We start from the raw sequence: 26375 nt of genomic DNA on the forward strand, positions 1-26375 counted from the left end.
CTGTAATTTTTTGGCAAATTTTAAGTACAAAACTGTAAAAATTAATCATATCCATAGGTTATATTTTCTGTATATCATAGTCTACTTTAATTTACATTTTTTTTACCAAGTTACACTGCCATAGACATTTATACTAAATTATTTCCTGGATTTTTAAAAAGACAACATGTACCTCTCTCTGATCAAAGATCGTATCAGATATATTACAATTATAGGCATACAGGGATAGAGCAAACGCAGTTACTTTTTCTTTCCAATTGAAGAATTGTTTTATATAGACAGCTTTCAATAGATATTAAAATGAAAAATTATCACATTAAAACCTCTGGGCTAACAAAACTGATATTGATTTTATTATTTTTATTTTAATTTTCGTGGAAGATTGTCTGTAATGCAATGGTATACATGATTTTAAGTATGGCTGAGATCCGGTTCTAGTCCAGCGGATATTGATCGGTTTCGAAGCTGTACTGGAAACACCATACTAAGATTTTTAGAATCAAATTCTATTAATTGTCTTGCTTCTTTGGTAAAATGTCCTTACTTTTACACCAAAGAAGCAGTATATAATGTCAAAAATATTACTTTTTTCTCTACCTTATTCCCTGATTATTACGTTATGTATGATTAATTAAAAAAGGGTGACCTATAAATTTTGTGATAATTAGTGCCCTATTCATTAATCCCAAGCAATTTAGGGAGGGGTAAATTTTATACCATAATTTTTTTAAATGGTCGAAAATTTTATTTTTGATGTATGTCAATTAATTTCGATTTAATTGGTATTATCTATCTAATTCTAATGGTTATTATCTATTACTTTGTGAAATTTCTAGGCTATAGGTGCTGTATTTAAAAATATTCCAAAAATAGCTTTTTCATATCCTTCTTTCCCTGCGACTGAGGGGTGTAGGCGATTCATTACACACCCCAAATAAATGTATGGGGTCTGGCCGATTTATTAGATATCCCCAAAGTAGCGTATTGGAAAAACAGCCAAAAAAGCTTTAATTAATATAGCAAAATATTTCTATCAAGTCATTTTGAAACTTTTCCAATAAATTGTCCTTACATGTAGTATGCTATTCTTCAACCTAACTGAATGATTAGTAGGATGTCATATGCTGCTAAAAAGCTGATTTTTTCGCGGTAATGTATGGACATATGAATTTATAAAAAGTGGATGGATTGGCTGATTATATATTTTGTTGCATAGTCATCGATGTTAAGGATCTATTTTCGGATGCACAGCTACTCTACAGCTTCATATGTAAGCCCGTCAGTCTCATTTTCCCCCTAAAACTTAAGTGACTTTAAATTTAATCAAAGCTTATTATTGAAATTTTCTTATCTTTTTAACATTTGCCTTTTTTTCTTTTCTAGCCCATACTTTCTTTAACCATATAAGGCTCTACTAACCCTTACTCAACCTAACCTTACATAAAATAAACAAAACATTAGATTTACTTTACTTTTCTTTCAATGTGTGTCTTAAAATACTTTTGGTTTATATGGCTTGCTCAAGCCTTGAATGTTGTCATCCTTGTTAAAATATTCCATAAATAAAAATATGTTAAGAACGTAAAAAAAAACTATTTATATTCTTTAAATTATGTTTTTTAATGTTTAAAAATACCTTTAATCAAAAATGGTAATATTAAACATGTATCTTATTTGTTGGTGCAATATTGTAAATTTTTCAATGGGGCTCATAAATAAGACTATAGAAGACGTTAAGGATCTTCTTATGTTTGAAATCCTGCCTTTGGTAGCTTGTGAAATAAAAATAGCAGTTTAGAAATTAGTTTAAATGTAATGAAAAGTAAAAAACGTATTCGAATGTTTCTACACTAAATTCTTTTATACTATCAAGCTTTGTTGCTATAGCTAACTAGGGCAGAATACCCACCCCTCTCCGCGAGGGATGATCGGAATCTTTTGTATCAAAATGAATTCCTTGTTACCAGGGCTCGGCAGCCGCGCTTAAGCAGTGTATAAGCTGCCAATAAAAAACTTTTTAGCTGCTTCATTTTACCGAAAATTTGGATTTACATAAAGTAAAATGTTAAGATTTTAAAACTACTAGATATCAATTTTCTTCGGTTTTCTCCTTTTACGAGCAGTTGCCGAGCCCTGCGTCTTACCGAACAACTTTTTTCCTCAATCATTTTACAATCAAATTCAATACATCAAAAAAAATGTAGAGAGTTATTAGAGTGTGCGTTATCCCTTAAATAATCTCTTTCACATATACACTGTTTAATTGGAAGCTAGTGTTGACATAATTAGGTCCAATGGTTGAAGTCGATCATATGAAATTTTGAAAAAATGTTTATACTGACATATTAAAATGATTTTAGGTTTTTCTTGTACTTTGAGGCTATCACCGCAGATTAATCTATATAAATCATAAGCTACCATGTCATTAACATTATGAGAATAGCGTAAAATAATATATTAGGGTTTACATTTGTATCAAAGACTTAATGGCTCCATAAATAAAAGGCAAATTAACTTTTATATGCCAGCTATGAGCACTCTAGTTTATAATATCTAGTAGTATATAAATTTTATAAACAATATTAAAATGAGAATTTAAAATGTATTTGATTCGTGAACACGATAAATAGGTGTTAGGATTATTTTAAATTTATTATTGAATATAAACCAGAAATAAAGATTTATTCTAAAATAAAAAGTAGATGAAAAATCTCTAAAATAAAAAGAAGATAAAAAATCTTGAATAAAATGCCTAGAGGTAGCAAGTTCGAATCTTTACAACTTTCCGTCATTATGCCAAGGATTTTAACATAGTGCTTACTGCTATCAGGTGTTTAATATAAAAAGTAGAGAAGGAAGAATGTCTTATCCTATAAACGGGTGAAAAATATTCCAATACACAGTTAAGACTTTCAGACAAAGATTGGGCAATCAAAGAGCTGATTGACTTCATGCGTGTTCATCAATTAATATCCAAGGCATTTGGCTAAATACACATACCTTTTTTCTTCAGAATACAAATCCTTGTTTTTTTTATATTTAATTTAGGCAATAAAGTGGCCAAAAAAGCTGAAAATTGTTGAAATGGCAACAATTGTAAAACATTTAAAAACTCATTGCAAAAATGCGAAGAATAAAATAGGAGTTCTCCAATAAAACAACTAAAAAAGAAATCACAAAAATATCAAAGTCTTTAGAAATCAAAAACTTAAAATCTACAAGTTAGATACTATGACTTTTTGAATATAATACAATTTTAATTATTAAAAAGGAAAAATAGCATTAATATTCCAAATTTTATCCTTTTGAAAAATGTTTTTATTATTTTTGCTACAAGTCTAGCATGTAATATTGTCTATATTGAATAAACACTCTACAGATAATAAAACGTGCCTATAGAATTTAGCAAAAATGTGAACAGTCATTGAGATCTTAAGTCGCATCCTAATAGCTTTTTTATATCAATGTTATTTTCACCATCTTAACCGATTGGGCACTAATTTTCAGCCTACCAGTACAGCTACATGGTAAATGATAACACATTTGTTAAATATCCAATAACATTACAAGAGATAAAAGTTGATTTTATTGATGACTTACTGACAGGCCTTAGTTATATAGTAGCCGCGCTATTAAGGCTATAACAAGCAAACTAATATGTGAAAAATTATTTTGAATTTTGAATTAAAATATTATCAAATATACGTCAATATCCTCTGTGGTAAAATCGTTACATATAGAGGTTATATGACGTGTAAGCGTATCTACTCTATAATTTGATCCAAATATTTGTCTGTATGTTAGAAAAAGGCCGTTTAGGCCTAAATATATTAAAGCTTAGGGAAAAAATCAGGGATCTTAAGGGATAAGACAATTGTTGAAAATTGATGTATATTCTCACCTAAATTTTTTTAAAAATCTGTACACTGTTTGTTTTATCTAGCAAATCAAGCCAAACTTTTAATAAAAGTATACAAAGTTTTTAAGCCAATAATTGAGCATTTCTCATTGTATTTTAAGAAAATGCCGATACATTATTGATTGTAACCTCTCGTTTATGTATATGGATTACGAATTTCAATAAAAAATCTTTTAAGTTAAGTAAGTTATCAACGAATATATCATATTCACTGATTCGTTTATTGGCACTTGCTTAAACAAACTTGCTATTGCTGCCCAACTTCTGGACATAACTGTCCTTGTGCCATTACAAAATATGATGTAATAAATATTATATATTTGAAAATATGATGTAATAAATATTATTTATTTGAAAATATTATGTAATAAATATTATATATTTGAAAATATGATGTAATAAATATTATATATTTGAAAATATGATGTAATAAATATTATTTATTTGAAAATATTATGTAATAAATATTATATATTTGAAAATATGATGTAATAAATATTATATATTTGAAAATATGATGTAATAAATATTATTTATTTGAAAATATTATGTAATAAATATTATATATTTGAAAATATGATGTAATAAATATTATTTATTTGAAAATATGATGTAATAAATATTATATATTTGAAAATATGATGTAATAAATATTATATATTTGAAAATGCACATATTCCATAGTAAGGAAGAAGGAAAGGAAAGATTAACAATGTTATAAGCTCAAATATTAAAAAGGGAACCTCTATAATATTTCTTTTAGATAATGGGCTTTTAGATATTATGTCAGCTATGGCTACTTTTTATTAAAGCTTTACAGTCTACTATAAAGGCCTCTAGGGGCATTCAAGGGGGGGGGGGGGAGAATCCGACCCTTTTAATTTAAGATTTACAATAGAATATAAAAAAATTTTTGGGAGAGAGTCATCTTTTATAATATTGAGGGTAAAGATACCCTCCCCAAAAATAGTTCAAAACCTTCCCTAGACCTATAAGAAGCATACTGCTTTATATAATAGAATATAAAACTTTAAAAGTGAAAATGCCTTATGTTAATGTAAATTAATGCCCTTTTTTCTTATCTTTATATATTTCTTACATCCTTAGATAATAAAAGAAGAACGCAGAGTTTCCTTTGAAGCCACCCAATATCCGTTGTTCATGGGTGGGGAGGAGAAGGGGTGGGGTGGTAGGGAGATTTACATATTTAAAAAGATTGGTTATCGAAGAAAAAATATATTATTGTAATTTGTATTTATTATTCCTAAGGTTCAGTAGTTTTCGATATCTTAAGGCCGCAGACATAAAATTCACTTTATATAATAGGATTGTTAATATAAATAAATATTGTTTATTAGATCGCCATTCCCTTTATCCATGCAGGGTGTTAGTTCCGTCAAAATATGACAAAATTCTACAGTTTTAATTCCGACAAAATATGACTAAACAATTTGGTTTTAGTGAATATGACATACACACACACACACACACACACACACACACACACGCACGCTCACACACACACACACACAAGATTATTTAATACATTGAATATTGTGAAAAAAGAACGGAAGGGAGAGTAACCTGTAGGTATGATGGGTGGCCCACTTATTTACTGTATATAAGAAGTTTTGCAACAAATTTGCTTACAAAGTTTGTTTGGACTTATGCATTAGTATTCTACTTATTTAGTTCTAACACTCTACAATTGTTAATGTTCGTTTGTCCCACCGTTTCAGGGCTTTGCTTTTATGGATGTTGTCATCCTTGTTTGTTAAACGTACAGGTAACTTGGCCTTAACCAAAAAGATTGTTTTAAAATCCATATCTAAAACTTTTGATAATGCTATAAAAATAGAGAAAACCATAATCATAGGCCATACTACAATATTATATATTCTAGTGCGTTCTTCTTTTTTAGTAGCCATAGGTAGCAACATTGTTTAATTCAGTTTTAGAACATTTTTAGATAATGAAAACGACCATTATAAAAACTGAAGATGTAGAAAATGATATAAACTTTGAATGAACTATTGTATCAATACCTATCAATAGTTCTTAAGCTTAAAAATATAGATTTTTTATTTATTTAACAAAATAAGGGTAAATTTTAGCTTTAAACCCCTTTGAAGTGATGTAATATTGCTTCAAAATGGGTTTAGAAACATCTTTTTTGAATATTCGATCGTGACAATAATCTTGTGTGAGACTATTTTTACTATGACACATACATTTCTTAAAGTAGTCCATATAGGTGTGCCTTCATTTCCGCAACGTGTTTCATATTCACAAATACAATTATTAGCGAATAATTATGAAGGACTGTTTAGAGATGAAAGTGGAGCATAGGGGTAGGGGGCGGTTTTGGCTTTGTAATTATTAATAATATTATTAATGCGAGGAAGTCAATGTACATTCAACATAACATATTGTATCATAGACAAAAGGAGAGCGGTAGTTCAGCGCTTCTCGTGGTTTTAATCATCCTTGTTTTAGATCTGTCTGACTTCTTCCAGTTTAAACATTAAAAGTTTTGTCTCTCCGATACTGGATGTAATCATCCAGTTTTTTTTGTATAATTCAGGGATCTTAAGGGATAAGATCTTCCATTCCATAGATTTAGAGCATAGTTGTAAAAGTTTGGGCTTAATTGGTTTGTACATCCCTATTAAGATTTGTTTTATGTCCTAAAATTTTAAAGCTCAAAAATGAGATAATTTCCTTATAAAACTTTGGAGACCAGTTCAATTTTCAGTTCAATTTTCCCTAAGGTCTTTATTATTATGACAAATAAGCTAAAACATTTGTCTGTCATAATATCTATCTCTGTGTCTGCCTGATTGTCTATTAAAATGACAAATGGTCTAGCACATATATTTGACATAAACATGACAACTACATCTAAAGTAACAGGGACAAACACGTAGATAATCGAGTCAAAAATATCAACTTATATGTAATGAAGGAGCATGATTTTGTCCTTTTAGGCAGTGCTTTTTTCGCAACTTATTTTTAGTTATTTGTAATTGAGTGAATTTGTAGGTAATATTTCAGTGGAATTCATATTTTAAATAAATTTACCTCTATCTCTTTCCAAAACAAAAACTAAAAAAAAATATTTTTAGCAATTTAGTAAGCTATTACAAATAATGTCTTTTTGTGATAGAATCGAACACCAATATTACTACTTATATATTTATTCACAATATTTTGACACAATCGACACTCAAATACACACACACACACGAACACACATACACACATACACACGCACACACAAACAAAAACATGTGTAGGGTGTTATGATTTATATATTTGGGGTGACAATAGAATTTACATTAGACTGCAGTAAAACCCCCTGAAATCATCTATCCACGTACTTATGGCGTTAAATCGTTGCTTCTTGCTGGCCATAATAACAATGCAAATATCAAGAATATTATAATACTAGAGTTGGCTCGATATTACTATTTCATAATTCATTCTTATTCTCGCATAAATCACATAGGTATATAAAATCAATTATTTTTTATGCATTCTAATTTTATGAAATTCTGTAGTATAGATATTTTCATACTGATAAAGCTATATATACGACGTTCAACTTCTAACACAATATATTTATTGCATTACTTGAAAGCAAAAGTCTGAAACATATTTTTTTTAAAATTGGCAATGCACATTTAAGGCCTAAAAGCTATGCAGACGACAACCTTGCAATTACTCAAATTAAAACATCAACAGACGTTTTAAAACTCAAGTGTTTACTCTCTAAATTAGAAAAAGGTCTCGGTCTATGTATCAATTTTAACAAAACCAAAATCCTAGTTTTTGGCACTTTTCCAGAAAACCTTTCTTCAATCGGTCAAATTGTAGACAAAATAAAACACTTGGGAATATTTTTAAGTTTTGACCTTGAATATACAAGACAACAAACTTACAAAGAATTATGCATTAAACTTGAGAGAAAAGCTTGCAGTATGCCTATGCAATCTGGATTTAACATCTTAAAACGTCGCAACCTGTGTAACTCCCTACTATCCTCCCTGGCATTTCACATCTATAGAGTTTTTCCACCAGGACAAGAAATTTGCCAAAAAATTTGGAAAATTTCTAATAAATTTTTATGGAGTATCAAGAAACCTGATGGCAGTTTAGCATTTAGATACAAGATAGCATCACACAGGATAGAGCTAGATTTGGTTAATGGTGGGCTAAAAATGCTGCGACCAGAACAACAGTCCTTTTCTAATTTTATTAACAGTTTCATGAATTGCCTCAAATACTCTGCCATACACAAAGATACCACAATTGGAATTTTATTTGCACATAAACATTTACCTATCTCCTCCCTGCTAAAAAACTTTAGTTACCAAACCTTATTAAAACATTTGAGTATATTTAAAGCAATTTACCCCTGTAATGGTGGAGAATATTTTGAAAAGTCAATTGCATATTTCCACGACATTGAAACAAATAAAAAAACATTTTTTCATTCCCCAATTTTAACTTCACACTTTTCAAATATTTCAACTCCTTTCAATAAAAAAGATGTAAATATCTTAGAAAAGGCCAACAAAATAACCATTGCATCAATTCTTGAGACTCGCGAAATTAACAACAAAACTATTTTTTTGCCCCAACTTAAAGCCAATCTATTTCAAACAATCCCTGACCTAGCTCTAATAAATAAGTTGAACGAAGTTGTCAAAGCTGCCAGATCATTGGTACCACTTACAAGCTTTGAAAAAAACCACATCCGGAAATTGAACAAACCTTTGAGTGCCATCCATAACGAGAACAAGAGTATCTACTCTCTATTCTTCAAACAATTAAACAGAGAGAAAATTTGCCAACAACACCCTGCGCTCAAAACAAGAATAAGAGATAATCTATTTGTACCTGACCAAGAACTGTTGACAAAAAGCTTTATAAAAATCATCAACCTACCTATCTTGTTACATTATAAAAATTTTTTTATTGAGCAAATCAGCCGTACTTTAATAAGTAAAAATAAACTTTTCAAATTTAAATTATCCAGCACAAACTTATGTTTAAAATGTAATACAGAAAGCACAACTGAACACAAAATTTTTGAATGCCTGTTTCCAAAATTTTTTAGCCATAAACTTGCACTGTTTCTTGACGTTAAATATAATGAAAGCAGGCCAGAATTTATATTTCTTAAAGATACATTTTATCTGTATAATATGTACTATGAAGATTTTTCAACCAATGAGTATATTCAATTATCACACCTTATATTAGCTGCTAAAGATAGATCAATGAAAATCAGTAAAGAAGAAAAATTTTTAAATTGGAATGAAAATAATTTGTTTGCACACTCTCTATTAGTAACTCAATTTACCTTTAAACTTCTTGAGAAAGCAGGCCTAGAAAACGACCTCATATCCAATTTCTCAAAATTCCTAACTGCATAAGTCATAATATTATATTATTAAAATTACCATTTGTAAAACTATCTTGTTAACTTAACCCAAAATCTATAACCTTACTATTAATTTTTTTCTTGTATATTGTTTCAAAATGAAATAAATATTTTAAATGTAATATACTATACATTATACATATGTATAATGTCTTAATTTTCGTAACGATGCTATTCTTTAGATTAATTTTAGTATGTCCGTTTGTAAACAACCATTTTAAGTCAATAAAATGACAACCATGACCAATTATACTTAATGTTATTTAGTCGACAATGTCAATGATGATATTTAAAGTATGATGATTATATGTCATCCATATCTACTTTTATTAAATACCTTATAGTAGACCAAAAATATTTCTATGTAAGCCACGACCACTTTTTATGTCATCTATATTAAGAGATATAAGTTTCCCGGAATTTTAATGTAGGGAGGAGATTTAAAATCTGCATCAAATTTTAAGGATTTTTTAAAAAATTCGTTTTTTGTATAATTCTTTATCTAAAAGCGGAAATACAATTTAAGTTAATTAATTTTGGCATCCGTGATTGGTGGATTTAAAAAATCTGCGCTCTGATTGGATGTCGTACATCATTCAACCAATTAGAGCGCAGGTAGTTTAAAATCCACCTATCCTATTGGTCAAAATTAATTAACTTAAAATGTATTTCCGCTTTTAAATAAAGAATCATACAAAAAACGAATTTTATAAAAAATCCTTAAAATTTGATGCAGATTTCAAATCTCCTCCCTACATTAAAATTCCGGAAAACTTATTTCTCTTAATATAGATGACATAAACACTTAGAATTCCACCTTAAAAGAATACAAACAATTTTAAAAGGGCACATCAGCCGTGACTAATAATACAAAATTATGACAACTTAATATATTCACGTTAAACAGTTTTTTTTATGAGGATATGATTGTCCTTGTTAATTCCAATAACTCAAATTTAATACCCATAATTAAGCTAAAATTAAACATATATAACACTCTAAATTGGCGTATAATGTCTTTCAAACAGAGATAAAAGAATAGTTTAAAGGCTCAAGAATTTTTTTTAAACACTAAACTTCGACAGTTAAATATCCTTCTGCAAGGACGTCCAAGAGTTTTTATTTGGGTAGATAAAAATTATAAATCTTTATAATCTTTATATCATACCTATAGGCAAGGACGTCCATGCTTTTTTTTATTTAGGGTGAAGGTAAAAAATATAATTTTTGGGAGTGCTTACGGCACACTTAAATTCATTTAAGGGGGTAGGGGTTAAGTATCCCCTAACCCCCCCTTCTCTGTCTTTCTGTTCATTCATCCTTTTGTTTTGCTAAGCATTAGCATTGCTTTAAGTTTAGCTTTAGGCTGAAAAAATAAAATTATTATTGTTTTGTCATTTACCACTTCCTTTATCCCTGTAAAGAAGCGAATAATCAAATGGTTTTTGCTGGTACTATATATCCTGGAAATATAAAAATTAATGTCACTTTTTCAGACACCCATGGCTTCGCACATAGCATTACAGGAAGTTAACATTTGTACAGACTTTTTAAAACATAAGTGTTTTTTTACTTCTTAAATCAATAATTTTCCTGATTATAGATCTATGGAAATATTTCGAAATTGATTAGAATCAAGTAATGTTTGGGCTAGTTGAATTTTAAAGAGCATGATGGGGCTTTCCCTTAAAGTGCCTATCGAACACTGAACCCTCCCCCCTTATTCATTAAATAAGTTTAAAATAAGGGGAAGTATAAACAAATAAATGAAAAACTACACCTTCCCCCTCTTATTTTCAATTTTTATATATTATTTTCAGTTTTATAGGGTTTCTGTGCTCGGCTAGGCACTTTGATGGAAAACGCCCAAAATTTCTTTTTTGAATAGAGTCCCGAGGGTAGGGGTGCAGCTGCTTCTCTATTTAATAAGGAAGCATTACATGTAAACCGACAAAATGGTATCATAATCTACACCTTAATATTCAATTACTTTGTTGAAACTGTGCTTAATAACAAAATTATTGGGGAACTCATAACAAAACAAGGATGATAGCATTCAGAAGTAGCAGAGCATAGGATATCAAACAGACAGACTAACGAACATATATTATACAGTTATATAGTGACAGAAGTGAATATTATTTATTTAGAAAGAAAATCTATATGGTAAATATTTCCTAAAATTGATTTATTAAGAGCATAATTAAATTTTAAGTCTTGATTAAAGATACACATTCCTATTACATTGTGTCTAATTGTACTAAGAATGTAAAAAAAACATTAAAAATGATAACATTATATAAAAGTTAGTGCAAAAATAATCATACTAAAATTGTACCTGTTGTCTGAAAATCATCATGCAAAGTTTGTGATAGATAGAACGATTCTTAAATGACAAAATGCTATCCCTTACTGACGTAGTGACGTACAGGAATATCCTAATTCTAAAGTTGCTGCGCTCCTAATAATCGGGGAACACATAACAAAATAAAACCATGTTTTTGGTTATTTAATCTGTTAAATTTTGAGTCGTTCCTTCCGCTAGGGTGTTACTCAGTTAGACAAATTAACGTTTATTTAAACTGAAGTTTGCCATGAATTAGCTAAAAACAAATATGTTATATGTATGTGTACAGTAAGATCTCGTATTCGGCTTAACCGATTGGTCCTTTTTGGGAACATAAAATAAGCATCAAGAATAGCATTACAGGTTCATTTTTAAAATTTATACTAGCGGCTACATTAGTTTTGAAAAGATAATGTTAAAATTTTGCTAGAGAGTATTTTTTTCTAGGAGCTATTTCTCTTAAGAGAACCATATCGGTTCAGCGGTTATCAAGACCCTTCTGTAAACACAGACAGACAAAGATTTTGTTATTTTATATGCGTATATGCACTTCTGAATTCCTATCCCGAGAACCCTGGGTAATGCTAGCGGAAATTGTAAGTGACTGTTGGAACGGATATTAACTCAAATTCTGTTTATTTAATATCTTAATATGAATAATCATAAATGTAATACACTGTATGTCTAACTGAATGTCTATTTGTCTATCTAGAGTGTTAGCTACCCAACTATCTATTGCCCTTTCTATCTATCTTTGTTACTAATCTATATAACTTCTGTCTGTCTGTCTGTCTGGCTGATTGTCTGTCTACTCTATTGTATTTCTATTTGTCTCTCTATCTACCTGTCTGCTAGTCTTTCTATATTTATCTATCTATCTATTTATCTATCTATCTATCTATCTATCTATCTATCTATCTATCTATCTATCTATCTATCTATCTATCTATCTATCTATCTATCTATCTATCTGTCTGTCTATCTATCTAGCTATCTATCTGTCTATCTATCTATCTAGCTATCTATCTATCTATCTATCTATCTATCTATCTATCTATCTATCTATCTATCTATCTATCTATCTATCTATCTATCTATCTATCTATCTATCTATCTATCTATCTATCTATCTATCTATCTATCTATCTATCTATCTATCTATCTATCTATCTATTTATCTATCTATCTATATATCTATCTATCTATCTATCTATCTATCTATCTATCTATCTATCTACTCGTGCTTGACTGTTTAGATTTGGCCCAACGCCTTTGAATTATCATTCATAAGTGTATTCATATCTCTCAGTGTTAACACTTTCTAAACAAATATTTAATAGCGTAATATGTGATTATTTCTACGCAGTTTCTCTAAAACACAATTAGAACGGTTGACTTATAGTCCCATAATTTTAATTTTGGTTGAATTTTCTTGATTTTACTGTGTTGCAGTGTACTGTTCTCTAGGTGTAGAAATTTTGTCAGATTTGAGTTTCTACTTTATTATATAGAAAATATTTTAATCTTTCTTTTAGCCCTAAAAAAATCTAATACTAAGAGGCTTTTCTAAACCGAACCTAACTTTACCTAACCAAACCTTTACAAGAAAAATCTTAAATACGTTTTTAACAATTAAAATTTAGGAACTTTTATGCTTTTTAAATTACTTAGTTTTTTTAAATATTTATTTTTGTGTTTGTAGTTTTGAAAGGTACAGCATATCTGTATCTATTTGCTATGCTATACATAATTTTTCAAACAGTAATAAGTATTCATATAAAAAAGGTTATTTTAAAGAATATTACTAAGATTTTTGTTTAAAATTTTTTATTAATCTCTTCTTATCCCCCTTCACCCTCTTAGAATTATTCAGGGATCTATAGGGATAAAACAATGGTCGATATATTGATTTACATCCTCAATGAAGATAAACAAAATTATCCCTCTTTTACATTAAAATTTATGATTAAATGGTTCAAAACTCAACTTAATGAAACGAATAATCAAAATTCAATAAAAGTCCCCAAAGTTGTTGAGCCAACGAATAAGAAAACGTTATTATACAACTTTGGGGACCAGTGTAATAAGTAGCCCAAAGTCAAAATGTTTGATATTTATTTTTCACCAATGCCTGTTCTTTCAAGTATATACCAATGTTGGCAGTATAACATAGCTTTTCTAAAAATATTCCATAAGACCACATAACAAGAATTTTAAAAAAAGGTTTATCTCGAAATAAACCTCATATTTTGAGTTTAACTTTACTATTAAAAAGATTAACTTACCTGAAAAGAACAGTCGACTAAAACACATTATAGTTAGGAAAATGTTTCGTTCGTTGAAGAGATCTTAATGGACAAATGATATGTTTTAAACCATATTTATGTATACTTATTTCCATGTTAGCTAACCCAATAAAGAATAAAGATGCTACAATTTTATTCCTACATTCAAAATACATAAAAACGTTTCTTTAATAATACTAAAATCATGTTATGTTATGTTGATTGATTATGACAAACCTATGTATTGAGTGTCCAAAAACAACATACTTTCATGAGACTTTTGAGAGATTTTATTAGACAAGAAAACACATCTGTTTAAAGCATATCTTATTTTCCTTGCAAATATGCTAAACATTTATGTTGTCATATAATATATAAACTCTTTACGCGTAATATACACATACGCATAATGATACAATGAGTTTAGAATACGCATTCATATATACGCAGAAATACATACGCACAGTGTGTCAGTTTCAGTCAAAATGTAATAAAATGCAATGCTAATAAGAAAACAATTTAAGAATAAGGAAATTAATTTATTTTTTGCTTTACTCTTTATGTTTTGACACAAATTTTGTATAGCCTCAAAGGCATTACAGACTGAGACCAACAATTTTGTCTAAAATGCAATCGTTATGACAAATAAAATTTGCCTTTTGGTACATGTTTAATATAATAGTTTTTAAAAAGAAGTTTAATTTGGCCATTTTCAATCTGTTGTGAATAAAAAAAGGGTTAACCATGTATTGTTGATTTTTAAAGATGGTTTTTGAATAGTATGTACTACATCTAGCATACTCCCTCTCAGGGATAGGGTACAGGATTTTGAATTGTATGTACTACATCTAGCATACTCCCTCTCAGGGATAGGGTACAGGATTTTGAATAGTATGTACTTCATCTAGCATACTCCCTCTCAGGGATAGGGTACAGGATTTTGAATAGTATGTACTACATCTAGCATACTCCCTCTCAGGGATAGGGTACAGGATTTTGAATAGTATGTACTACATCTAGCATACTCCCTCTCATGGATAGGGTACAGGATTTTAAATAGTATGTACTACATCTAGCATACTCCCTCTCAGGGATAGGGTACAGGATTTTAAATAGTATGTACTTCATCTAGCATACTCCCTCTCAGGGATAGGGTACAGGATTTTAAATAGTATGTACTATATCTAGCACACTCCCTCTCAGGGATAGGGTACAGGATTTTGAATAGTATGTACTTCATCTAGCATACTCCCTCTCAGGGATAGGGTACAGGATTTTGAATAGTATGTACTATATCTAGCACACTCCCTCTCAGGGATAGGGTACAGGATTTTAAATAGTATGTACTACATCTAGCATACTCCCTCTCAGGGATAGGGTACAGGATTTTAAATAGTATGTACTTCATCTAGCATACTCCCTCTCAGGGACAAAGCACACTTACATTTACCAAACAATTATATCAAGAAAATTTTAAAAAGTCTTGTATAATATTGGAATTCATTATAATTAGCATTTAAAAAAATAATGCTTCCAATTTTATCAGAAATATTTCAGAAACTACTTCTAGTGCCTTCAATTATAAAATGTTTGGATTAAAAAACGTATGTAGATAAGGTTTATATTAGTTTCTAACAACCAGAAACAAACCATTTATGAAAAAACAATGAAGAAAATCTATGACTTGCACTGATTTTAAAATTGTGCACTTAAACGAAAAAGTATTATATTTTTTTATTCATTCAGAGAGACAACCTATAACTTTCACTTTTTATCCGTGAACTATTCCATATAAATTCAAGTTATTGAATTGTCTACTTTTCTATATCCCTATCCCCTTATTTCCTAATCCTTATCCATGTCTCGATATCCCTGGTTGCATCTTATTCAGTTCAAGGATAATGGCAGCTTACAATTTAGGCTTATATCACGTGGATGCCATATGTAAAATTAGCGGCTACGCCTCTAGAGGCCTATAGAAGCACTTGAGGAAAGAAGGCGTTGTTAAGTTGTCCCTCAACCTTAAATTTTAGTTTTTACTAGAGAAAAACAGAAAAAAATAAGGTGATAATATTTCCATGGATGATCTATCTTGAGAAGGTTTAGGAAAACTTCCCCAAAATTGTTATAAACCTTTCCTGGACCTATAAAAAGCTTCAAGTTTCTAAAATTTGGGATTGATTAATCAGGAGAGGTTGGGGTTTTAGTGTTCCAAAGACCATTTAACATATTGCGCCTTTCAGATTAGAATAAGGTGACATTTTTCTGCCTCCTAATTTGGACTATCATTAATCAAAAACCTTTTTTTATGGAGCAGCCCTAAAGATTTCTCTCTGTTTAAAAAAAACAATGTTATACTTCATTCAACGAACTAAGCTTTGGTAGAATTTAGCAAGCAAAATTTAAAATTTTATATACAGACAGCGTAAAGTGCCTACAAAAATGACGTCATACGATAAAATTGACCAATGAGAGGCCAGTAAGAATTTTACCATTGATCAATTACAGTGTATACTGGCCTTTCATTGGTTTATTTTATTGTATTTTTTTGTCATTTTTTTGGTTGCACTTTACGCTATCTATTTTATTTACATTAATTTTTTGACAGAGTTTGTTACAAATTTTGTTATTGTTGCACTACTTTTCGACATTTGTAACACATTGTTTGAGTACATATTTTCAATTTTAATTAATTTATCTTTAAATGCGTATAATAACAATTACTTTTAATTGGTAAAATACAGGGATCTAAAGGGATAGGACAATGGCTAATAAATTGATGATACAAAAATTACCTCTTCTGTAGACTACAAATAGTGGTTGAAACGTTTGAACAGTCAACTTAATGAAACAACCAATCCAAATTCAAAATAGTCCCCAATTTTGTTGAGCCAACGAATAAGAAAACGTTACTATAAAACTTTGTCCACAAGTTGATATTTTTGAAAATATGTTAGTCATTGCCACTTTTGATAATGCTTTAAAACAGTCGAAATTATCAAAGGTCAAAAGAATTCGACAGTCCATGATTTTTTTCTCCTTGTTTCGGTGTTTAATATATTTCATTGATTTAAGATAAAAGTGTAAAAAAAACTTGAAATGCTGAAAAACGGCCCTCAGATAAAATGTGAAATGGACAAATCGGTGCCTGATAAAATGGATTAAATGTACTTTAACGGACACTCTGAAAGTGTTATTTGTTATATAAAAGCTTTTTAGCATTTTTATAGTTAATTTAAGGTATTAAATAAAAGAGATCAAGGCTTTTTTTTATTGCTGTCATGAACTTATTGTCCTTACCACCGAAAAGTAGCTTAAAACATCTCCAATTTGAAAATAAATCTTCTGTTTTAGAGATGTTAATGATACAAAAAATAGTTTCTTTTTAAGGTTCTAAATATTCTTCTTTATTTTAGTTAGGTCAAAAGACATTAAAGAACAATTAATTTTTACTGCTTAACATTTTTTAGTCCAGTATAAACAATTTTAAAGTCTTAAAAGCATCCATATATTATACAGGATGAATCTTGAATCGCTAAGCTACTCTAAAATCTCTTTTGTCCGTCCCTTAGTCCTTCTGTCCCAAGCAAAATCATTTAGTTATTTGACTGCAAGTTATAGAATTTGAAATATCAGTTGATAGATTATTGTATATATTTAGATAATTTAAAGCAAATAAAAGCACTATTTATTTAGTAAATAAAACAGAAAAATTTTACAAAGTGGTTTTATCAGTATCCGAAAATTCACCAAAATATAAGAGATAATAATCTGCAGATCTCTCTTCCCCCAAATTTTAACAAGGTTCTAAAGACAGAGTTAAGCCTAACACATTTAAATTGAGGAGTTATTAAATTACCATCCATTGTCCCCTCCCCTCCATCCTAATATTTACGCTTCTGATATCAATTACAATCAATATTTACATTAAAGCCAGTTGGGGACTTGAACACACAAAAATAAAACCTGCATATTATTGTACAATAGCGTGTTATTTGTTCTAAATCCTATCATATAAAGAAGTAATGTTTTTTGTTTGTAGCTTAAGATATCGATAACTATTGAAACGATTAAGTTCTCCATAATAGTGAATACCACTCATTGATCTAAAGGAAACTCGAAAGAAAATATCCTTTTTTACTTGCAAACAAGTTAGAGGCAAATAGTTTTAATTATTACATACTGAAAACAATCCATTTTGTATTAATACAGGTTATTGTTAAAAGATATGAAGTAAATTTTTATGAATAATGTATAACAGTATAAAAATGATTAACTTTGGTTAATTTATAAGATCTTCAACTTTGTACTTAAGTTGATGTTTACTATTTATATATATTCAACAGTTATCTATAAGATAAATTACTTGAATTTATTGATGTGTAATCATTTCCGAAAATTGTAACATTCGCCAAAAAAATTTGGACATAAATAAGAGAGCTGTTTTATGATAAGTATGTTAAAGGCAATTTTTCTGCTTTAAATATGCGGTTCTGGTGATCTGATAATATGATGCATATGCAGAAATTAATACACACCAAATTTATTTATATACATTATACTTGAATTTTAACTAGATGCTATATTTATTTTATTTAGGAAATTTAAACTAATATAATCTTTTTAAGCGTGTTTTTGTATATATTGTAGTGGCAAATCTACTATAAAACCTAAGCTGTCCATACTGTCAAACCAGTGAGGGAGGGGACATTGTGCTGTTCATTATACTAGTCCCCAACGTTTTATAATAACGCTTTCTTATTAGGTGGCTCAATAACTTTGAAGATTTTAATTAAATTTGATTGGTTGGTTTATAAAGTTAAGTGTCTAAACGTTTCAACGTTTCATTATAATCTATTAAAGGGGTAATTTTCTGTAACATCATTATGGATGTACATCCATTTATTAGCCATTGTCTTATCTCTTCAGATTCCTGCTGTGAAACAGACAAAAATCATGTAAATTATAGAGTAGCTATTCCAATGAAATCATATTATTTGCTTTAAAGCTTATCATCATGATTTTATTGATAAAAGATTTAGATATTATCGCATTTGAATTTGATAAGTTTTAATCTTCTTATCTATATTTTCATATTTATATTCATAAATTTGAAAATGTATTTTTGAAAAACTTTTTTCATTAAAATCAAATAAAAATATAAAATTCTAAAATTGTACTTTCTTTTTTGTATATATCTAACTATCAATCAATAAATTTAACATCATTTTATTTTCAGTGTTACTGAAGTCCAAAACATCAAGGAGAAAAGTACACGCAGTGTGATATCCTGGCTGGGAGAGTTGCGGAGTGTACACGAGTGTGAGTGCACCATCATGCTGCAGAGCAAGCCAGTCAGACGGGACAGTACGGGGTCGCACAGGACGGATGGGCTGACCGCTGACAGCCAAGAGTCTGTGACCTCTCTGAGGAATAGGATTAGAGGTGTCCAGGATAGGGCTCATATGATCTCAACAATCTTTTCTAATCTGTGCAGGTAATAATAAGTTTTAAAAATATGTATTTTTAAAAGAATTAAGCAAAATAATCTTTTTGTAGTTTTCAAATATCATATCTCTCTCACTCTCTTCCTATCTCATTCTCTGTCTCTTCTTTCCTCTCTTAAAATTATTTATATTAATGTTTTTCATTTAACCTTAATGTAATAAAAATTCTTAGCCTATTTTCTATATTACAGAGAAGTAAGCCATGAAAATCAAAGCCGCAAGCAGTCAACAGCCTCTGAAAACGGCTGTAAAGTTCTACCCTACATTCACTCTCTCATTCACCAAATAAACCTGTTTTTCCTGGAGTGTGAATCACAAGACTGGCGACTGGGCGAGCTGCGACAATTTCCCGGCCTTAAAGTTGGCGGTAAAAGCAACTGGCGCCTGAAAGAAACCCAGACAAAGCTGCTCGACATTTGTGAAGAAGTGAAGACAGGCCTGATTGTGGATAAACACGAACTTGTTAACAAAGTCACTGCCATAGGGTCACTATTTTCTAAAACAGTTGAACTAATCCTGGGCCTGCAAGTTGGCCGTTGTGTGGCACGGCTGACCAGTGCCATGAACAAGTCAGAGGTTGAAGCTACCCTTGGAGTTGTTACATCCTTAGCTTTGGAGGGAAATAACTTATGCCGGATTTTAGTTGCCGACGGAGCGGTAGCAAGTATACTCTACCTTTGCCGCGACCAGGCGGCTTCTGTACAAGTCAGAACTGCGGCCCTGCGGGCACTAGGTTCTATCTGCTGTGTCCTGGAAGGTATACAAGAGTTTTGTAGTCAAGCTGGACACCTGAGCGTGCTGGGTATCCTTGTTGATAGGGCCAGAGGTGAAGGTGAACGGCGGGAGGCTGCTGGAGTACTGGCGCAAGTTACTAGTCCCTGGATTCATGGAAATACGGGAATTCCAAAGATACAACATTACATCAAAGACACCGTGTTTGCTTTAAAAGGTAATTTTAATATTTCTAATCAACAGAATATAATTGATAAACAAAAGAGATAAATATAATTCTGTATGATTTTTGTGACTTGGATTATAAAACTTTAGTTCTTTAGTTACAAAGCTGCTATATAAGTCTTAGTCTGTCGGTCTTTTTTACTACAACTACTTGTTCATCCTCTCTTTCTTTCACTTTACCTTTATTGCTCTTGCATTTTCTGTTTAACTTCTATTGGACATAGTAGACCTTGTTAAACATCACAAAAATGATTTATTTAAAATTTTAGACCTGTTAAAGAAGACCAACTCCTTGGAGACCTTTCTGCTATGCTCCGCCGCCTTGGCAAACCTGTCCTCGCTGCACACAGACAGCATGGCAGCTTTGGCCAACACAGGCGTCCTATCTGTCCTGCTATCCCACCCGGCCACCGCATCTGCAAGCGTGTACATCCAAGATCAGCTGGTGACAATTCTGGCCAACATGGCCAAAGACGCGTGCGCTCGCGTTGAGATGCTGGAGTGCCAGGGCATTCATCATCTGGTGCGCATCTTGTCCAACAGCTGTTCTGGGCAGTCACGTGACACAGCCCTGCAGGCGGCCACAGAGCGGACGGTCAGCAAGGCGGCCATTGCACTGGCACGTCTCTGTCAAGATCCCGTTTCCGCAAATACTGTTGTCGACCTGGGCGGGCTCGAGCGGCTGCATGACTTGGCCCAACAGCCGCTGCCGATTGAAACGGACAAAAAGTCACGAAATGCCAACATAGATACAGTGCAAATGGCGGCGGCTGCCGCCATAAAGACAATTAGCATTTATTCAACAGTTAGCTTGTCGCCGATTGCAGCCAAAAATGGTGGCTTAAACCTTCAGCCGCAACATTTAGACTTTTATCCTGCGGACACGCCGCTTTCCAGCCTTGAAAGCTTTGTTTAAAGAAAAGCAACAGCTGCTAATTTTGCCTTTGGGATTTTGTCGGTGATATTTTTAAAAGACATGTTAAATTTACAGAAAAAATATATGATAGTGAAATAAATGATGTATTTTGAGCTCTAGAGATAAATGCAAAAATCAAAATTTAGCAAATTTCTATTAGAATGAAAAGTTTGAGTCTTTTGTTATAAAATGATTCTGTAATAAAATTTATTTTTGTGATTTTTTTATTTTGTTGTTTTACTTTGTATCTGGCATTAAATAATATTATATCAAATATTTTTTGTTTTTTTATCCAAGAAAAGATCTTAGAAATTTATCAAAACTTTAGAACCAACAATTTAATCTTAAGTAGAACTTTTCCTAATTGTTATTGGGAATGTCGAAAAAAAATTAGATGCCTGTCTTTCCTCCAATTTTGACGAACAGAATACCTCATTTGAAGGTTAAAATTATTAAGCAAGTTTAGTTTTGTGTTCTTTTTCACCATGGAAGTAGGGAGGTAGGACTCAAATATACACACATTCAGCTATTGGTAACAAATACATATGCCTTGTTAGATTGGTTCTAGCACTAATAATTTAGATTTACATAATTTATTTTTTTTTTCCTATAAACAATTGGGAGAGGGGGGTTGGCATTAAAATGTTGTCCTATCTTTTGAGATTCCTGATTCTACGTCATGTGTGCACAGAAGCAATACCAACTGACATATACTAATTGTAAAGTAGCAACGCATTTAAAAATCAAAAATTTTTGTCTTTTCTATAGCGTACTTTATGAAACCAGACATTTTTAGACCTTATCTACGACAGTCGATTTCTCACTTTTTAACTTAGTCATACTTTGATAATAGACAATTTTTAAAGTTCTTATTAAAGTTTTTTTAAAATAAATAAAAAGGAGGTAATAGCCTAAATCCTGCCCAGGAACAAAACTAAGCTTCTCTGAAAATTTCAGACTAATTACTTTTGCAATATTTGACAAATTTATTAAGATTGTTTGTGGCTGGTAATATTAAATAATCCCATAATAAGACATGGCTTCGAAACCTATTTATATTCGCTGGATTGGAACCTGTACTAAGCCATTGTGAAAAAAACATGTATCGTATTATATACAATTTTTCACAATAATAAGATAATAGAATTAATTCTAGTTTGTTTGTCAGGCAATAAAACCGATATTAATAATCTTTTAATAATTATTTTTATTTAACTATCTGCGGAAAGCTGTCAATCATACAATGCGAAAAATAACTATTCTACAAACAAGGGAGGTCTCTTCGACCACTTGCAGACGCTTAGACATGCGGACAAACCCTAGTTATAATATCTACTGCTGCGCTTCTAAGAAAGGGAGGTGACATTAAACTATTAATTACACTAGAACCCAAAGTTTTTTAACCAAGTTATCTTGTTCGATGATTGCCTAAAGACTTTTGTCTCTAATTTGATTGGTTGGTCCAAAATTTCAAACCAATAATCTACAGAAGGGCCAATTTTAGTTCTCATTACTGGGAAAACAATTTTATCCTCCAATGTCTTATCCCTGAAGATCCCTAAAATACACAACACATAGATGGTAAAAAATGACATCATTGTTAGATAAAGTATGTCTATACAAACTAATCACTAGTATAGAATAGCAATTGATTGGCATGTACACTTGAACCCGACAAATTTTCAGAATGTAATTAGCAAGTTTCATTTATCCTTCTATAAAAGGATCTGTGTGTACCGATATGGGTCTCCTGTACAGTGGAGCTTCAAAGGTCCTGGGAAGGTTTTAATATAATAAAAATGATACTGATACTTGCTGACGTATCTCTTATGTAATAGTTTTTAAGAGACTTTAGGTTTGCCGTAATAAATATATTCGTCCTTGTTTATTTATCTTTAAGTTTTTAGTAAAATTTATAACGAAAGCCTCTTTTAACTTTCTATATTAATGCTATTAAAATAGATTAATAAACATTACAATTATTAATGATTTATCTATCTATACATCTAATTATCATTGCTTTATTAATGAAGTTTTTACAATATAGTCAATATTACAAATTAGCAAAAATGAAAAAAAAAATAGACTAAAAAATGCACCTGCAAAATGGGACATACTGCTTTTTAGTTTATTAGCGGATACGCCTCTGGCATATAGGGGCTTTGTATTCATAAGGGGTGTAAAGAAAGGGGAAGAATAGACTAAAACCATCCTAAATCTGAAATTAAAGTACCCATAAGCCTTCCATAAAAAGGAACTCATTTCAGTAGTTATAAAATTCTTAAGCTGCAGACAAAAAATTTATGTAAAAGAATTAAAATCTATAGATAATCTGTTTTCTATTCTTAATTCACTAGAAGTATGTTAAAAACACCCCTAGGCTCTAAAAAGGGGAGTGGACAAAAACTTAAAAACATTTTTGTTGATAATTAATTACCTTGATTGCGGGGGCGTGAATACACCCCCAGGGAAAAAGAAAAATACAAAAAAGCTAAAATTTGTAAAATTTGTAAACTTTCATATTATATCCTATTAAATAAAGTAGTAAGGTTTTTTGCCTGTAGACTTATTAGGTTACGATAACTACTGAACGGATTGACTTTTCCAATTAAGGGAAGCTTCCCATAGTTCCTGGGATTGTTTTAGGCTATTTTTCTGCCAAACATTTCCTTTTCGAATACAGAGGGGTGCAACCACTAAGTAGCGCGGCAACATAAAGAAAATAGAAATAAATATACTTTATTTTTAAAGAGTGAAAGAATTTTTATCGCTGGATCGATATGGTTCTCCTTTACAGTGAATCTTTGTATAGGTCTAGGGAAGGTTTATAACTATTTTGGGTAATGGTACCAACATGAGGATTCAAAGTAAAATTACTTCTACCAATACTTTCCAGGGATCTAAAGGGATAAGACAATGGTTGAGAAATTGATGTACATCCCCTATGTTAATACACAAAATAACCCCTTTGTGAATGAAACATGTGGACACTTAACTTAAAAAAACAACCAATGAAAATTAATTAAAAGTTCCCAAATTTGTTAATCCAACAAATAATAAAAAGTTATCATAAAACTTTGGGGACTAGTGTAATAGACAACCCATTGTCCCCTCTATCTCTGAATACTTATAGAAAATACTCATAGAAATGTTGTAAACGTTTTTATTCCTAAATGTTGGGTAAAAAATTAGACTATAATTTTATATTTTTTAAAGATCACTGTATCTCTGAAAGAATAATGTTTACATTAGTGAAGACAAAGATTTCTACATTAATCAACTTTTGCCAGGAATAACTAGGTATATAAGTGTACCTCTAGCTTAATAGGGTGATATTGCAAGGTTTCAATGTAAAAAATCCATGTATAAAAGTAACAGGATGTCTACTGTATGTGTGTTTTTCTGTGTGTACCGAAGAATCTTGCAAACCTCTACCCAGAAAGGGTTCTACTTTACGTTGTAGCTTCTCATAAGTTCTGGGAAGTTTTATAACTATTTCGGAGGAGCTTATCACCAACCTCCCTTAAAGGGCGAATATAGGTTCGATATGATATGAGCTTATATCAAAGGTGCAATTCCATAGATTATAAATAACTTAAAAATATTGACATATTCAATTGTATAAGTCTATTTATAGCTTAAAACCCGTCAATCTCGAAAAAAAAATTTGGAATTAGTGTGGTTCCCTAAGAACTCAAACACCCTAGCATCACACAAGGCTTCGTGGCAAGGTTGAATTAAAAAGCTTTCGTTAAATGATAGTCGTAATAACGTGGAAACCAATTAATCAGGGGTAAATATACCCTCCTTCTACCTTCATAAAGTAAATTATTTAAAAGTTAAAAAAAAACATCAAATAATGTAAAAAGTAAAAAAAATTAATCGATAAAATTTTCTTGGAGGAAGAATGATTTCAAATCCCTGTTTTTTAGTGGCCGTGTGTGTGTGTGTTGAAAATGCGTACATAAGGGTTGTTTATATCATCATGAATTAATCAAAGATCTCTGTACAGAAAATAAACTTTAAGACGTATTATTTACCCTGTCAATACTCCTGACGCCTTTCTACGCAAATTATTTTTATGCTTTTTAAAAAATTAAATAAACTAGTATATAATCTAAAATAATAAACATTTAAATTATCTTTTAAGGTGCGTGCCAATGTAATAGTCAATCAAACTTAAGCAAAATAGTCAAAAAAAGTCTTGTAAAGTACTAAAATAAACAATTTTGTCGGCAATCTCATTTATTATATGTTCAATTGAAACAGAAAATTGCAAAATCTACTTAAGAATTTTTTTGAATTTTTAAATTTGGCATAGATATTCTAAAAGTATGTAATGGCACCTTTGATATAAGCTCATATCATATCGAACCTATATTCGCCCTTTAAGAAATTGCCCTTAGACAAAAAATAAATGTGTTGTCACTAAATAAATTTGTTAATATTCGTTTTCTGCTCACCTAATTTGCGATGTAGTAATCCTTGTTAAAATCGAAGCTTTTCTATGATAAAGTTATGTTCTTTCGTCCTTACGTACGCAGCGGTTAGCTCTTTACGTGAGGCATGTTAGAATTTTTCGTTTGTTCTACCGTTTGATTTAGTAGCTTTGTTTTTATGGATGTTATAATCCTTATTTATTAGGACCAATGCTAAATCTTTCATGCACTATAAATTAAATTAATTTTATGAAAAAGGAAGATTTATTGAAAATCAGAAATCCAAGTATAGATGACATTTTTAAATGCAATTTAAACAAGGACAATTGACATCCGAAATAGGTGAGAATTTAGAACTATAACAATAGTAACGGATAGCTTTCAGCATAATAAACGTAGTATCACTAAAGCTACGCTTAATCTATCTTTTTTTATTTTCAGCAATTTCAAATCAAAATCAACCATATTTTGAAAAATATAATGTTTATATAACTTTAAAACCGTTGCTACTTTATAATTGGTATTTTACAAGTGTCCTTTCCTCATTTTAGATTTA

At 30.4% G+C, this 26375-nt stretch overlaps 1 protein-coding gene across 1 annotated transcript in view; it reads left to right on the forward strand.

Moving 5' to 3' along the window:
- The window catches only part of LOC145319100 (uncharacterized), a 65071-nt gene extending 43415 nt beyond the window's left edge, over positions 1-21656 (forward strand). The window contains exons 8-10 of the mRNA XM_080160955.1: positions 19240-19497; positions 19699-20456; positions 20734-21656. Of these exons, the coding sequence (XP_080017081.1) occupies positions 19240-19497; positions 19699-20456; positions 20734-21380 (1663 nt within the window). The 3' untranslated portion in view covers positions 21381-21656. The remainder of the gene's footprint in view (positions 1-19239; positions 19498-19698; positions 20457-20733) is intronic.
- The last annotated feature ends 4719 nt before the right edge of the window (positions 21657-26375 follow it).

Source organism: Acartia tonsa, chromosome 5 (genome assembly GCF_053477335.1).
Source record: "Acartia tonsa isolate MP-2025a chromosome 5, ASM5347733v1, whole genome shotgun sequence".
Taxonomy (NCBI): Eukaryota; Metazoa; Arthropoda; class Copepoda; order Calanoida; family Acartiidae; genus Acartia; species Acartia tonsa.